Here is a 14,723-nt window from a genome sequence, read left to right as displayed (position 1 = left end):
GCCGGTGTTGTGCGCGCGTGCTCTGCAAAGTTGTCTGACGTTTCGGTCGACGTGGTCGAGAGCCGCTTCTTCAGGAGCGATCCAGCTCCCTAAAGACTCGTTCGTTCGCTTTCCCGAAGAATATCCCCAGCACCGTGGATCTGTGACAACCGCGCGGACCTACTCCGTAGCCTCTTAATATTTGCACGTACCCACGCACGTACCCACGCACGTACGCACATACCCACCCACACGTCTGTGCATTGACATAAATCGCTGTTTATTTAAAACAAATATATGGATACCCGAACTCCTACCATGTGCCAGAGTGCCGGACTTTTTTAAATCCTTTATATTAAGTTCGCTTGCTTGCTTACGACCGGGCAAATCTTTCGGTCGTTTTTTAACCCACTTCCCGTGATCCAAACGAGCTGACATTTTCCACACAGACTCGTTGTGCGTGACAATTAATGTTCGTGAAAAATTTTTTCCAAAATTTTACACTTTTTAGGACAAAAATATATTTAATTACCAATTGCTTAATGGTGCAATGCAATCATCTGACCCATAGGTGGCAGCCATCTCAAGCCAGAGGACGAGAGGACTCTAGCCGCCACGCATATAAAGGATTTATAGTGAAAAACTTTGTTTTTACGGGTTATACTTGTTTTAAATGACGAGACGCAGGACCGGTGGTGCCATTGGACAGGACACGAGGCTGTACAACTCTCGCAGTCCGTGTTCCGACGCCGGGAATATCACTCGCCCCTAGTGGTACAGCATGTACCAAAGGGTGGTACGTGTGCACACCACACCTGCGGAAAATGAGAGTTGCGTACGTACGTACGTACGTGCGTGTGTGCGTTTTAACACGTAGGCCTTCGCGAGCAATATCCATAATAGAGGTTTTTTTTTGGGTTCGATCGCGTGAAGATATGAATGTGTCATTAAACCCGCCAGCGCCCGACACGGCCAATTAGTAAGGTTCGGCACGTAAACCGAACGTGCCAATTCGTTACGAGTACAGCACCACCGGTGTGTTGAGAGCCAAGCCACAACATGTACAACACGCAACTGATGTACTGTGTGGGGGCTCACGCCCCCCCCCTGTCCTTGAAGTTGATTGGTCCACACCCGAGACAGCTTTCCTTAGAGCCTAGTCTCACATGGGTTGGACCCAAATATAATAGTCAAGGACAGTGCACATTATCAGAGTTAGGTTTTTTGTTTGCATTATGACTGCAGGTATTGTGGTCTATGCAAATATGACTCCTTGTAAAAAGGTATCAGTTTTGTTGCCAGATAAAAGGGTAAAAAAACATTTATCATACTTTTTACTGGCAAATGAGGTTCCCATGATGTCTGACCAATTTCATGTAATGTGAAAAGATTTTCATAGGCAGAATAAATAACATTTAAATTAGACTGGGCATAAGCGCAATTCAATTGGTTTGGTAATAGCAAGGGAAAATAGAATGAAGTGATCTCCAAAAAGTAAGTACTTTTTGACTGTAAATAAAATTGTAAGGAGTAAAACGTACTTTTTTCCCTAAAAAAATGTAAGTAAAAGTATTGATTTTTATTCGTACTCAAGTAAAGTAAAAATCCCCAAAAATAATACTTAAGTACAGTAATCAAGTAAAATTACTCAAGTACGTTACACCTCTGCCTCTCACCCATTCACCCACACACCCATTCACCCACTCACGCATTCACCTACCCACCCACTCACCTACCCAGCCACCAACCCACTTACCCACTCACCCAACCACTCACCCATTCAACCACACACCCATTCATCCACTCACCCACTCACCTACCCACCCACTCACCTACCCAGCCACCAACCCACTTACCCACTCACCCAACCATTCACCCATTCGCCCACACACCCATTCATCCACTCACCTACCCACCCACTCACCTACCCAGCCACCAACCCACTTACCCACTCACCCAACCATTCACCCATTCGCCCACACACCCATTCATCCACTCACGCATTCACCTACCCACCCACTCACCTACCCAGCCACCAACCCACCTACCCACTCACCCAACCATTCACCCATTCGCCCACACACCCATTCATCCACTCACGCATTCACCTACCCACCCACTCACCTACCCAGCCACCAACCCACTTACCCACTCACCCAACCACTCACCCATTCACCCACACACCCATTCATCCACTCACCCACTCACCTACCCACCCACTCACCTACCCAGCCACCAACCCACCTACCCACTCACCCAACCATTCACCCATTCGCCCACACACCCATTCATCCACTCACCCACTCACCTACCCACCCACTCACCTACCCAGCCACCAACCCACTTACCCACTCACCCAACCACTCACCCATTCGCCCACACACCCATTCATCCACTCACCCACTCACCTACCCACCCACTCACCTACCCAGCCACCAACCCACCTACCCACTCACCCAACCATTCACCCAACCATTCACCCATTCGCCCACACACCCATTCATCCACTCACCCACTCACCTACCCACCCACTCACCTACCCAGCCACCAACCCACCTACCCACTCACCCAACCATTCACCCAACCATTCACCCATTCGCCCACACACCCATTCATCCACTCACCCACTCACCTACCCACCCACTCACCTACCCAGCCACCAACCCACCTACCCACTCACCCAACCACTCACCTATTCGCCCACACACCCATTCACCCACTCACCCACTCACCTACCCACCCACTCACCTACCCAGCCACCAACCCACCTACCCACTCACCCAACCACTCACCCATTCACTCACACACCCCATTCATCCACTCACCTACCCACCCACTCACCTACCCAGCCACCAACCCACCTACCCACTCACCCAACCACTCACCCATTCACCCACTCACCCACTCACCTACCCACCCACTCACCTACCCAGCCACCAACCCACCTACCCACTCACCCAACCACTCACCCACTCACCTACCCACCCACTCACCTACCCAGCCACCAACCCACCTACCCACTCACCCAACCACTCACCCATTCACCCACACACCCATTCATCCACTCACCTACCCACCCACTCACCTACCCACTCACCCAACCACTCACCCATTCACCCACACACCCATTCATCCACTCACCCACTCACCTACCCACCCACTCACCTACCCAGCCACCAACCCACCTACCCACTCACCCAACCACTCACCCATTCACTCACACACCCATTCATCCACTCACCCACTCACCTACCCACCCACTCACCTACCCAGCCACCAACCCACCTACCCACTCACCCAACCACTCACCCATTCACCCACACACCCAACCACTCACCCATTCACCCACACACCCATTCATCCACTCACCCACTCACCTACCCACCCACTCACCTACCCACTCACTCACCTACCCACTCACCCAACCATTCACCCAACCATTCACCCATTCGCCCACACACCCATTCATCCACTCACCCACTCACCTACCCACCCACTCACCTACCCAGCCACCAACCCACCTACCCACTCACCCAACCATTCACCCATTCGCCCACACACCCATTCATCCACTCACCCACTCACCTACCCACCCACTCACCTACCCAGCCACCAACCCACCTACCCACTCACCCAACCATTCACCCATTCGCCCACACACCCATTCATCCACTCACCCACTCACCTACCCACCCACTCACCTACCCAGCCACCAACCCACCTACCCACTCACCCAACCATTCACCCATTCGCCCACACACCCATTCATCCACTCACCCACTCACCTACCCACCCACTCACCTACCCAGCCACCAACCCACCTACCCACTCACCCAACCACTCACCCATTCACCCACACACCCATTCATCCACTCACCCACTCACCTACCCACCCACTCACCTACCCAGCCACCAACCCACCTACCCACTCACTCCCAACCACTCACCCATTCACTCACACACCCATTCATCCACTCACCTACCCACCCACTCACCTACCCAGCCACCAACCCACCTACCCACTCACCCAACCATTCACCCATTCGCCCACACACCCATTCATCCACTCACCCACTCACCTACCCACCCACTCACCTACCCAGCCACCAACCCACCTACCCACTCACCCAACCATTCACCCATTCGCCCACACACCCATTCATCCACTCACCCACTCACCTACCCACCCACTCACCTACCCAGCCACCAACCCACCTACCCACTCACTCCCAACCACTCACCCATTCACTCACACACCCATTCATCCACTCACCTACCCACCCACTCACCTACCCAGCCACCAACCCACCTACCCACTCACTCCCAACCACTCACCCATTCACTCACACACCCATTCATCCACTCACCCACTCACCTACCCACCCACTCACCTACCCAGCCACCAACCCACCCACTCACTCCCAACCACTCACCCATTCACCCACCCACAGAGGCCACTTTAGAGACAGAATTTAGTAGTTTCCTAATCGTAGCCATGGAGTACAAGTTATACACGGCATTGTTAACGCTTGTGTGATGTCACGGTATTACGTCACGCGCTGGCCATCCCCGGCTTTTACACAAAGCAAGGGTTGTCATCGCGCGGCACGGCCGAAAGATCACACGCGGGATGACGTCACGGTCGACGGTTTCACGCGCGGGATGACGTCAAGGCCGACGGTTCTGCTGGCGGGATGACGTCACGGCCGACTGTTTCACGCGCGGGATGACGTCAAGGCTGACGGTTCTGCTGGTGGTATGACGTCACGCCGACGGTTTCAGGCGCGGGATGACGTCGAGGCCGAACGGTTCTGCTGGCGGGATGACGTCACGATCAACGGTTTCACGCGCGGGATGATGTCACCGCGCGAGACGTGGTGACGTCACTAGAAACAACCGTCTCCGTGACGTCACGGCGACATCAAGCACAGTGGATGTACAGTGTGCAGGCGAACGAGACGTGGAGCGAGTGAAAGTTGCGTGTAAAAGTTGCGTGTGAATGTTGCGTGTTCGTGTTTAAAAGCTTCCAACAGAAGGAAGGAATCGGAGTGAACGGGCGCTGCAGGCCAGAGCGTCCAGCCGCGTGGTTTGTAAGTTGCGGGGTTTCTTTATACTTCGCGAGGCTGAAACTTTATTGTTGAAGTCCGTGACGTGTGTCTGTGTGTGTGTCTGTGTGTCTGTCTGTGTGTGTGTCTCTGTGTGTGTATGTCTGTGTGTCTCTGTCTGTGTGTGTGTCTGTGTCTGTGTGTCTGTCTGTGTCTGTCTGTGTGTTTCTGTGTGTGTGTGTCTGTGTCTGTCTGTGTGTGTGTCTGTGTGTGTCTGTCTGTGTGTGTCTGTCTGTGTGTCTGTCTGTGTGTACTCTTTGTTTTTTTCGGTAAAGTCACGTATGTAAAAAATTAAATGAAAAAACAACTAAATGAAATCACGACGTTTCGGAGGCAACACACGCGTTACTGTTGCTTGTGCTGCTGCTACTGCTTCTGGTTACTGACTGTATTCCTATTGCTGCTGCTGCTGCTCCTGCTGCTGCTGCTGCTCCTGCTGCTGCTGCTGCTCCTGCTGCTGCTGCTGCTCCTGCTGCTGCTGCTGCTCCTGCTGCTGCTGCTGCTCCTGCTGCTGCTGCTGCTCCTGCTGCTGCTGCTGCTCCTGCTGCTGCTGCTGCTCCTGCTGCTGCTGCTGCTCCTGCTGCTGCTGCTGCTGCTCCTGCTGCTGCTGCTGCTCCTGCTGCTCCTGCTGCTGCTGCTGCTGCTCCTGCTGCTGCTGCTGCTCCTGCTGCTGCTGCTGCTGCTCCTGCTGCTGCTGCTCCTGCTGCTGCTGCTGCTCCTGCTGCTGCTGCTGCTGCTCCTGCTGCTGCTGCTGCTGCTCCTGCTGCTGCTGCTGCTCCTGCTGCTCCTGCTGCTGCTGCTCCTGCTGCTGCTGCTGCTGCTCCTGCTGCTGCTGCTCCTGCTGCTGCTGCTGCTCCTGCTCCTGCTGCTGCTGCTGCTGCTCCTGCTGCTGCTGCTCCTGCTGCTGCTGCTGCTCCTGCTGCTCCTGCTGCTGCTGCTGCTGCTCCTGCTGCTGCTGCTGCTCCTGCTGCTGCTGCTGCTGCTCCTGCTGCTGCTGCTCCTGCTGCTGCTGCTGCTCCTGCTGCTGCTGCTGCTGCTCCTGCTGCTGCTGCTGCTGCTCCTGCTGCTGCTGCTGCTCCTGCTGCTCCTGCTGCTGCTGCTCCTGCTGCTGCTGCTGCTGCTCCTGCTGCTGCTGCTCCTGCTGCTGCTGCTGCTCCTGCTGCTGCTGCTGCTGCTCCTGCTGCTGCTGCTGCTGCTCCTGCTGCTGCTGCTGCTGCTCCTGCTGCTGCTGCTCCTGCTGCTGCTGCTGCTGCTGCTGCTCCTGCTGCTGCTGCTGCTGCTGCTCCTGCTGCTGCTGCTGCTGCTGCTCCTGCTGCTGCTGCTGCTGCTCCTGCTGCTGCTGCTGCTGCTGCTCCTGCTGCTGCTCCTGCTGCTGCTGCTGCTGCTGCTCCTGCTGCTGCTGCTCCTGCTGCTGCTGCTGCTACTGCTGCTGCTCCTGCTGCTGCTGCTGCTCCTGCTACCTGCTGCTGCAGGTGACGTCCTGCCCAGCTCCGGGAGGCGAGGCACGAGTCCGCATGGCGGGGCGTGAGGCCGAGCGGCAGGCTCGCGAGCTGGTTCGGGCCGTCACGGAACTGGCGCCCGGCACCGCCAACTTCTCCCTGGCCACCAGCTTCGTGGCGTCCACCTTGAGGCGAGTGCGGCTGCGCCGTCTGATCATCTCAGAAGCCTTCGATTACTCGACCTAATTGGCACGTGTAAGCCGATGGTGGTGACTGTTGTTGTTGTTGTTATACAGGTTTCACCGATATCTGGACGTGGACCGACACAAGGTGATCCGTGCAATAGATGGGTGAGTGACGCGTGGCATTTAGCAAAATGAAGTGCAGGGCTAAATTAACGTGAGTGGCTTTGTCTCTATTTTGTTTGTGCGGTCATTGGTTCCCAGGCTGAGATCTCCCAACTCACTTCTAAACTAAACTTAGACACTATTTTTATTATTTTACCAGGTAAGGCCCACTGAGCTATGTAGCTCTTTTTTTCAGAAGCGAGCCGGCCACAAACGATAGCCATACGAAGTGGCTTATCACGTGGAAATTTCTAGCAGGCGAATACTCTAAACGCGTGATGTTGATTCTCAATGCGGAGGGATAAAAACAGAGAAAACCCATGCGACCACGGGGAGAGACACGCATGGAAATTGCAAATATACAACAGGTGTCAGGGTCGAGTTCGGACCCACGACCTCCTGTGTACCAGGCGAGGTAGTTAACATCTTGCCACCGTGTGCGCCTCATTGCTTTGAAGAGCCACTGTAACTGTCCCACTGAAAGATCATTCTCAGCACGCCGCTTTAACGTGGGGTAGAGAGGAGAGAGAGAGAGAGATTTCTTCCGGAAGACTCTGAATTCCCCGGATTATAAGACGTATCTCCAAGCCACTTCAGTGTAAGCCCAGCGCAGGACAGAGGTCGCTATCGGGTACCCGATACCCGTACCCTACCCGATACCCGGCTACCCGTACCCAGCCGGGTATGGGTACCCGTTTGCGACCCTGGTGCGGCCGGGTACAGGTAGACCGTGAGTCACTGGTGAGTAACCGTTTGTCACTCATTTCCCAACGTCTCTTCTCACAATTCAAGTTCCTAGAATCAACCCACCCGCGCCTGCAAAATGGCTTCATCCCAGAGGTCGCAATCAGGTACCCGATACCCGTACCTTACCCGATACCCGGCCGGGTACGGGTAGGGTACGGGTACGGCCGGGTACGGGTACGGGTACCCATTTGCGCCCCTGGTGCGGCTGGGTACGGGTACGGGTAAGGAATCAAAACCCGTTTGCGACCTCTGGCGCAGGAGAGGCCTCCATCACGAGCAAGCTGCCACCCCCCCCCCTCCCCCGCGTGTGCGCACGCAGGATTCATGAGAAGCTGCTGGTGCATTCGGACGGGCTGAAGGCAGGCAGCTGGCGGAGCCTCACCCACGGCTTCCTACACTCTCCCCTCCTCCTCACCACCGAGCACAATGTGAGCCCATCGGCTCGCCGGAGTGGAGTAAACTAAATTAGAAGTAAACTGAGCAATTTTTGTTTTAACAGCTAAGGCCCCACTGAGCTACTTTGTAGCTCTTTGCTCAGAAGCGACCCTGGCCACCACAAATGACAGCTGTACGAAGTCGCGTAGAAATCTACGGCAGCCAAATACTCTAAAAACGCACGTCACGTTGTTCATAAACGTGGAGGCAAAAACCGGAGAAAAATCCACGCGACCACGGGGAGAGCATGCAAACTCGAAATATACAGCGGACGTCAGGGTCGCGATCGCACCCATGACATCCTGTATATGTACGTGTGTACCGTAAGTAGCCGGCCTTGCTAATCGGAGGTGCGGTGTTGAGTCTATGGGTAGTGTTAGTCTATGGGTAGTGTTGAGTCTATGGGCAGTGTTGAGTCTATGGGCAGTGGTAGTCTATGGGTAGTGTTGAGTCTGGGTAGCAGTGTTGAGTCTATGGGTAGTGTCAGTCTATGGGCAGTGTTGAGTCTATGGGTAGTGTTAGTCAATGGGCAGTGTTGAGTTTATGGGTAGTGTTGAGGCTATGGTGCAGTGTTGAGTTAATGGGTAGTGTTGAGTCTATGGGTGGTTGTGAGTCTAGGGGCAGTGTCAGTCTATGGGAGAGAGATTCCCGTTGATTCCGAATTTGTAGTTGCGATCTCCTGTAGGGACCTCCGATGAGCACGATCGGCTACGTACGTTGCGAAAGAAATTGGAGGCGCACACGCACACAGATGTTGACGGCGACGATGACGATGACGACGCCGATGATGACGACGATGACGACGACGATGGTGACGACGTTGATGACGATGACGACGATCATGACGTCGATCGCGTGCGCGCCGTGCCAGACGGAGGCCCACTACGCCGTGCTCTTCCTGCTGCTCGCCTTGTCGGCTTCTCCGTCGAACACCGAGTACACGGAGCGCCCCGTCGCCCAGCCTCCAGGTAACCGCGGCCGCCGCCCTCACCTGTGAAACAAATAGAGCTTCACAACTCATCGGATTCCTCCGGGATGAACAAATGTTGCGATCCTGATCTCGCGTTAGCGCGGCGACAGCTTGCGACAGCTTGCGGCAGCTTACGACAGCTTGCGGCAGCTTGCGGCAGCAGCGGCGGTGATTGTAGCGGAGGTCGCCGTTGCAGTTCGCATCTGGTGGTCAACGCCGGGGGGGGGGGGGTGGGAAGCATGGGGTTGGTGGGGGAGGCGATGGGGGTGGTGGGGGGGTGGTGCAGCGGCGATACTAAAAATGAAGTGACTGCCTCAGTGGGCTTTGCCTGCTAGGATGGGGATGGTTTAGTTTCATTGCTATGCGAGTTGGGTGATTTGTTTAACTTTCTTGTATATTGCACTACTGTTGTAACTGTTGTTGTGACGTTCTTACCCCGTGCCCCTAATTGATATCTGCGAAAAAGAATTGCTTCATTAGCTCATCGGATTACTCCTGCAGTCTAAATAAATATTCTGATTCTGATTGCTAGCATTGCTGAAAGCTTCCGAGTGAACGCCACCGACTGACTGTAAGAGTGGGAAGAGCTTAATCCAGCTGGCGGTGCCGATGTCGAAGCGATTATAGCAGTCGCCGGACGTTGGCGTCGTCGATTGCATGCTACGTACGTACGAATGTTGAGCTTCTTTCGCACCGTACGTAGCCAAACGTGCTAATCGGAGGTGCGGGGGAATGACAACAAACTTAACACAAAATGCAGTTCGAAAGAAAGTCGTTTTCAATGTAGATGATGATGTTGATTTGAAAGTGCATAGCTCCAGTGGCTTCCTAACATCGGAAGGAAAGAGCGTTCCAGACGGCCGCAGAAGGGCATCTGAAAACGCGCGATGATGCGGCGACCACCGTCTTTGTGCGAGGGGTAGCCTAAGCCGCTGCGAGGAATGACCGAAGTTTGCTGGGTGGTTTATGCGTTGCCTTGACTAGACCAGCGAGGTATTGTGGTTCATTTGTGTCAAGCGTTTTGTGTGTAACGAGCGCGACATTTGTAACGCGTTCGATCGGCAACCGGAAGCCTATGCAGCTCGACGAGCACTGGACGGACACGCTCGGATCTTGCGGTACCCGTCACGACGTGGGTACTGCAACATCCGACGTTACGAAGTTAGGCGGAAGGAAGCAAGGAATGACAGAAGGCTGATGACCTCTCGACATTGATCTTTTCGCCAGCGGCGGAGGAGGTGTTTGACTGGGCGAGCTACCTGCGGGAAGACGTCTTCGCGGGACCCTACCCGGACACGCCCGTACGCACGCACACACGCACACACGCACACACGCACACACGCACACACACGCACACACGTACACGCACACACACGCACATGCGCACACACGCACACACGCACACACGCACACACACACACGCACACACGTACACACGCACACACGCGCATGCGCACACACGCATGCGCACACACGCACACACGCACACACGCACACACACACGCACGCACGCGCGCACACGCGCACACGCACACACGCACATACGCACGCACACGTACACACGCACACACGCACGCACGCACACACGCGCATGCGCACACACGCACACATGCGCACACACTACTTTTTTATTTATTTACTAGGATTACTGTTTTACCAGGTAAGGCCCCCACTGAGCTACGCAGCTTTTTTTCAGAAGTCACCTGGCCACAAATGATAGCTTATCACGTGGACATTTATGGCAGCCAAATATTAAAACGCGTGATGTCGATTCTAAATACGGAGAAAGATCCACGCGGCCATGGGATTGAGCGAGACACCGCAAACTCCAAATATACAGTTTAACACGTCGGCTTTTGCGACCAAATATACAGCAGCAGGCATCGTCAGGGTCGGGATCGAACCCACGACCTCCTGTAGACCAGGCGAGGTAGTTAACATCTCCCAGCCAGCGTGGCGGATTTATCCTGAGCGTGGCTGCGGCTCATGCCCGTGTGATCCAGGGTTGGCGGATCACGCCGAGATGGCGCCCCGTGAAGTAGCGAGACCAACAGAGTCTGGTGCCTACCACGAGGCCGTGTCATGGCGCGGGCCGGTGCTGCGGTGACGTCACCAAGCCCTGCCCCCCACCACCTCCCATCCCGCGGCACACGCGTGGCGCCCCAGGGTGGCACGCACGCACGCACCCTCCCGGAGATTTGTCTCGGTTAACGACGTGCGGGGCCACGCTTGCTGTCTGTGCAGGAGTGGTCGGAGGAGGATGAGGAGGAGGAGGATGAGGAAAAGAAAGGATTCCGTCGTGTGGACTCGGGGATTCAGGCCGATCGGAGTCCCGTGCTGCACCCCGGTCCTCCCAAGGGCACGGACGTCTCAAAGCCAGCAGGTTCTTGCTCATCATCGTCGTCGTCGGCAGCATCAGCATCATCGGCATCATCGGCATAATCATCATCGTCAGCATCGTCATCATCGTCATCATCGTCAGCATCGTCAGCATCATCGTCATCATCGTCATCATCATCAGCGTCATCATCGTCGGCATCGTCATCATCGTCATTGTCATCATCGTCATTGTCATCATCGTCATCATCGTCAGTATAATCATCATCGTCAGCATCATCGTCATCATCGTCAGCATCGTCAGCATCGTCATCATCGTCAGCATCGTCATCATCAGCAGCCTCGTCATCATTGTCAGCATCATCATCATCGTCATCATCGTCATGAGCGTCGCCATCTCACCGTGCCGTGATTCCGCCGTCCGTCCCTCGCTCCTGCACGCGAGACCGACCTCGTTGCTCACGTCTCGCGTGCACGGACACCTCGCCGCGGATTAATTGGATCGAAATGGATCGTCGGCTCGTTCCTGCTAGAGTCTGTTCTGTGGTGAGCCGTGGCGTAGCGGTTAGTGCCGCTTCGCGACGAACCCGGCGACCCGTGTTCGATTCCCGTTCACGGCCAACACCGGTGACGATTATCTGAAACGATCATGGGCCTCCCCTAGGTCGACTCAGCCTCAGATGAGTACCTGGTGCGGTGTGGAAACATCGCCACCGGGGAAAGAAAGGCGGCCGGGCGTGGGGCTGGCTGCCCACCCCTTCGTGTGCCGTGCCGGCATTCATAGGTGCTACTCGCTAACAGCACTTGCCCCAACAGCCTGTTCAGGCTGTACGGGGGACCTTTGCCTCCGACAACGTGGTAGTAGTTTGATTTAAAGCTTTCGTGACTGCAGGGATTCATAATCTTGGTTCTTTCGGTAAAGTCACGTATTATTTTATTATTTCCCTTCTACGTGACTTTACCGAAAGAACCAAGAATATGACGTGGTAGTAGTTGCGTTCCTGAAGAACGCCGCGTTCTTGACAAAAAAACGCGTGAAATAACGAATAAATATGCAATGTAGGGGTAAAGCGTCAGCGCGTGAGATGCGTTACACGGGGCTGAACAACGAGCGAGGCGCGTGGGGCAGCATCTGGAAGCATCTCGCAGCATCCCAGTTCCTCGCCGAGGCTGCCGCACGACCGCTTGTTCCGCTCGCCCGATGGAGCTGCATCCGCGCTACAGAAAAAACAAATTTAGCGTTCCCCCGCTACTAACAACGTTCATCGCATTGTTATATCCGCGCTCATCGGAGAACGGGACTGTACGTGCATCGGCGTGGAAGAGTAGGCCAAATCCCCTCCCTCCAGAGAGGTGTCTCCTTTCGAGCTCCGTCCGGTGGGAGCCGGCAGCGGTGATTGGGGTGGTTGGTGGTGACGTTGGTGATGACGTCGGTGGTGACGTCGGTGGTGACGTCGATGGTGACGTCGGTGGTGACGTCGGTGATGCACGTGGTGACATCGGTGATGCACGTGGTGATGTCGGTGGTGCACGTGGCGTGTGTTGTTGTGTTTAGAGAAGGAGAGCTGTGACTATCGCTGGCTCCGTGAGCACCTTGTGCGTCGATACTGGGCTGTCCCGTCTCCCCACTGCCCGTGTAGCGCTCACCTCCACTCCAACTTGGCCAAGGCCTGGTAAGGCCATGAACACAGCACCCTGTTGTATTATGTAAAGACACGGTGTTCACAACTGGTGGGACAAACTTACCCCCTTGTGTGTATTTCGTGATATCTCTCCTAGTATATATACGAGTACAGATTAGACACACACACATATTACGCACGTACACATACACGTGATTACATACGCCTTGCAGCATACCCACATAACAAACAACCACTTACAGACAGACAAACGTACATACATGCTCATGTGCACACACACACCAACAACAATAAGAACACACACAAGAAAAAGATGCCCCACATAGTCTTTACAGACCGTAGGGGCAAGTGCTGTTAGCGAGCAGCACCTATGAAGGCTGGCACGGCACACGAGGGGGTGGGTGGCCAGCACCACTCCCGGCTGCCTTTGTCTGCATCTAGTGGCGATGTCTACACATTGCACTGGGTACTCATGTAAGGCTGAATCGACCTAGGGGAGGCCCAGGACCGGTTCAGTTAATCGTCACCGGTGTTGGCCGTTGGCGGGAACGGGTTCATGGGGCAGCGCAGCGCTAACCGTTGTGCCACCGCTCCCCACACCTTACACAGACAAAGATCCCCCGTGTAGCCTTAACAGACTGTAGGGGCAAGTGCTGTTCGCGAGCACCTATGAAGGCCGGAACGGTACACGAGGGGGTGGGTGGCCAGCACCATGCCCGGCCGCCTTTGGTCTCCCCAGTGGCGATGTTGACGCACCACACCAGGTACTCATTTCAGGCTGAGTCGACCTAGGGGAGGCCCAGGACCGGTTCAGTTAATTGTCACCGGTGTTGGCCGTTGGCGGGAATCGAACCCGGGTCGCTAGTCTCATAGCGCAGCGCGCTAACCGCTGCACCACCGCTCCCCACTCACACACTCACACGGACACATCTGCCCGCACACACGTGGATATGTACGCACGCCCACGTGCCTCCTCCGGCGCCGCCGCCGCCGCCGCCCTGTGTCCACGCGTGACGTCTCTGCTGTGTGTGTGGCGACAGGGAAGGGTTCCTCTGCGAGACGGACGCCCTGTCCGTGCCCCGGGCAGGTGCTGTGCTCACTGAGGCACAGCTGGTGAGGGAGACCCTGTGGTGAGTGGACACCGCACTCTGCCTCGCTCCAAAGACAAAGATCCCCCGTGTAGCCCTAACGGACTGTTGGGGCAAGTGCTGTTAGCGAGCAGCACCTGTGAAGGCCGGCACGGCACTCGAGGGGGTGGGTGGCCAGAACTAAGCCCGGACAGATTTGTCTCCCCAGTGGCGACGTTTCACACGGCACCGGCTACTTATTTGAGGCTGAGTCGACCTAGACGAGGCCCAGGACCTGTTCAGATATTCGTCACTGCTGTTGGCCGTGAGCGGGAGTCGAACTCGGATCGCCGGGTTCGTAGCTCAGCACGCTAACCGTTGTGCCACCGCTCCCCCATCGCTACACACACACGTACATGTGGGTTGGTGTTGTGAGTTAGTGTTGAGCCTGTGAGTTTGTGTTGTGGGTTTGTGTTGAGACTGTGGGTTGGTGTTGTGAGTTAGTGTTGAGCCTGTAAGTTTGTGTTGTGGTTGGTGTTGAGGCTGTGGGTTGGTGTTGTGAGTTAGTGTTGAGCCTGTGAGTTTGTGTTGTGGGTTGGTGTTGGGGCTGTGGGTAGGTGTTGTGAGTTAGTGTTGAGCCTGTAAGTTTGTGTT

The 14,723-nt window shown here is 55.3% G+C and overlaps 1 protein-coding gene across 1 annotated transcript in view; it reads left to right on the top strand.

The window, feature by feature from the left end:
* Positions 1-4,822: 4,822 nt before the first annotated feature.
* The window catches only part of LOC144736289 (gamma-tubulin complex component 5-like), a 28,247-nt gene continuing 18,346 nt past the window's right edge, over positions 4,823-14,723 (top strand). The window contains exons 1-9 of the mRNA XM_078618938.1: positions 4,823-5,069; positions 6,557-6,714; positions 6,820-6,873; positions 7,937-8,045; positions 8,924-9,020; positions 10,250-10,323; positions 11,267-11,405; positions 12,915-13,032; positions 14,043-14,132. Coding sequence (XP_078475064.1) covers positions 6,599-6,714; positions 6,820-6,873; positions 7,937-8,045; positions 8,924-9,020; positions 10,250-10,323; positions 11,267-11,405; positions 12,915-13,032; positions 14,043-14,132 — 797 coding nt within the window. The 5' untranslated portion in view covers positions 4,823-5,069; positions 6,557-6,598. The remainder of the gene's footprint in view (positions 5,070-6,556; positions 6,715-6,819; positions 6,874-7,936; positions 8,046-8,923; positions 9,021-10,249; positions 10,324-11,266; positions 11,406-12,914; positions 13,033-14,042; positions 14,133-14,723) is intronic.

Source organism: Lampetra planeri, chromosome 60 (genome assembly GCF_965212315.1).
Source record: "Lampetra planeri chromosome 60, kcLamPlan1.2.h2, whole genome shotgun sequence".
NCBI classification, from domain to species: domain Eukaryota; kingdom Metazoa; phylum Chordata; class Hyperoartia; order Petromyzontiformes; family Petromyzontidae; genus Lampetra; species Lampetra planeri.
This window is presented reverse-complemented; position numbering and strand designations above follow the sequence as displayed.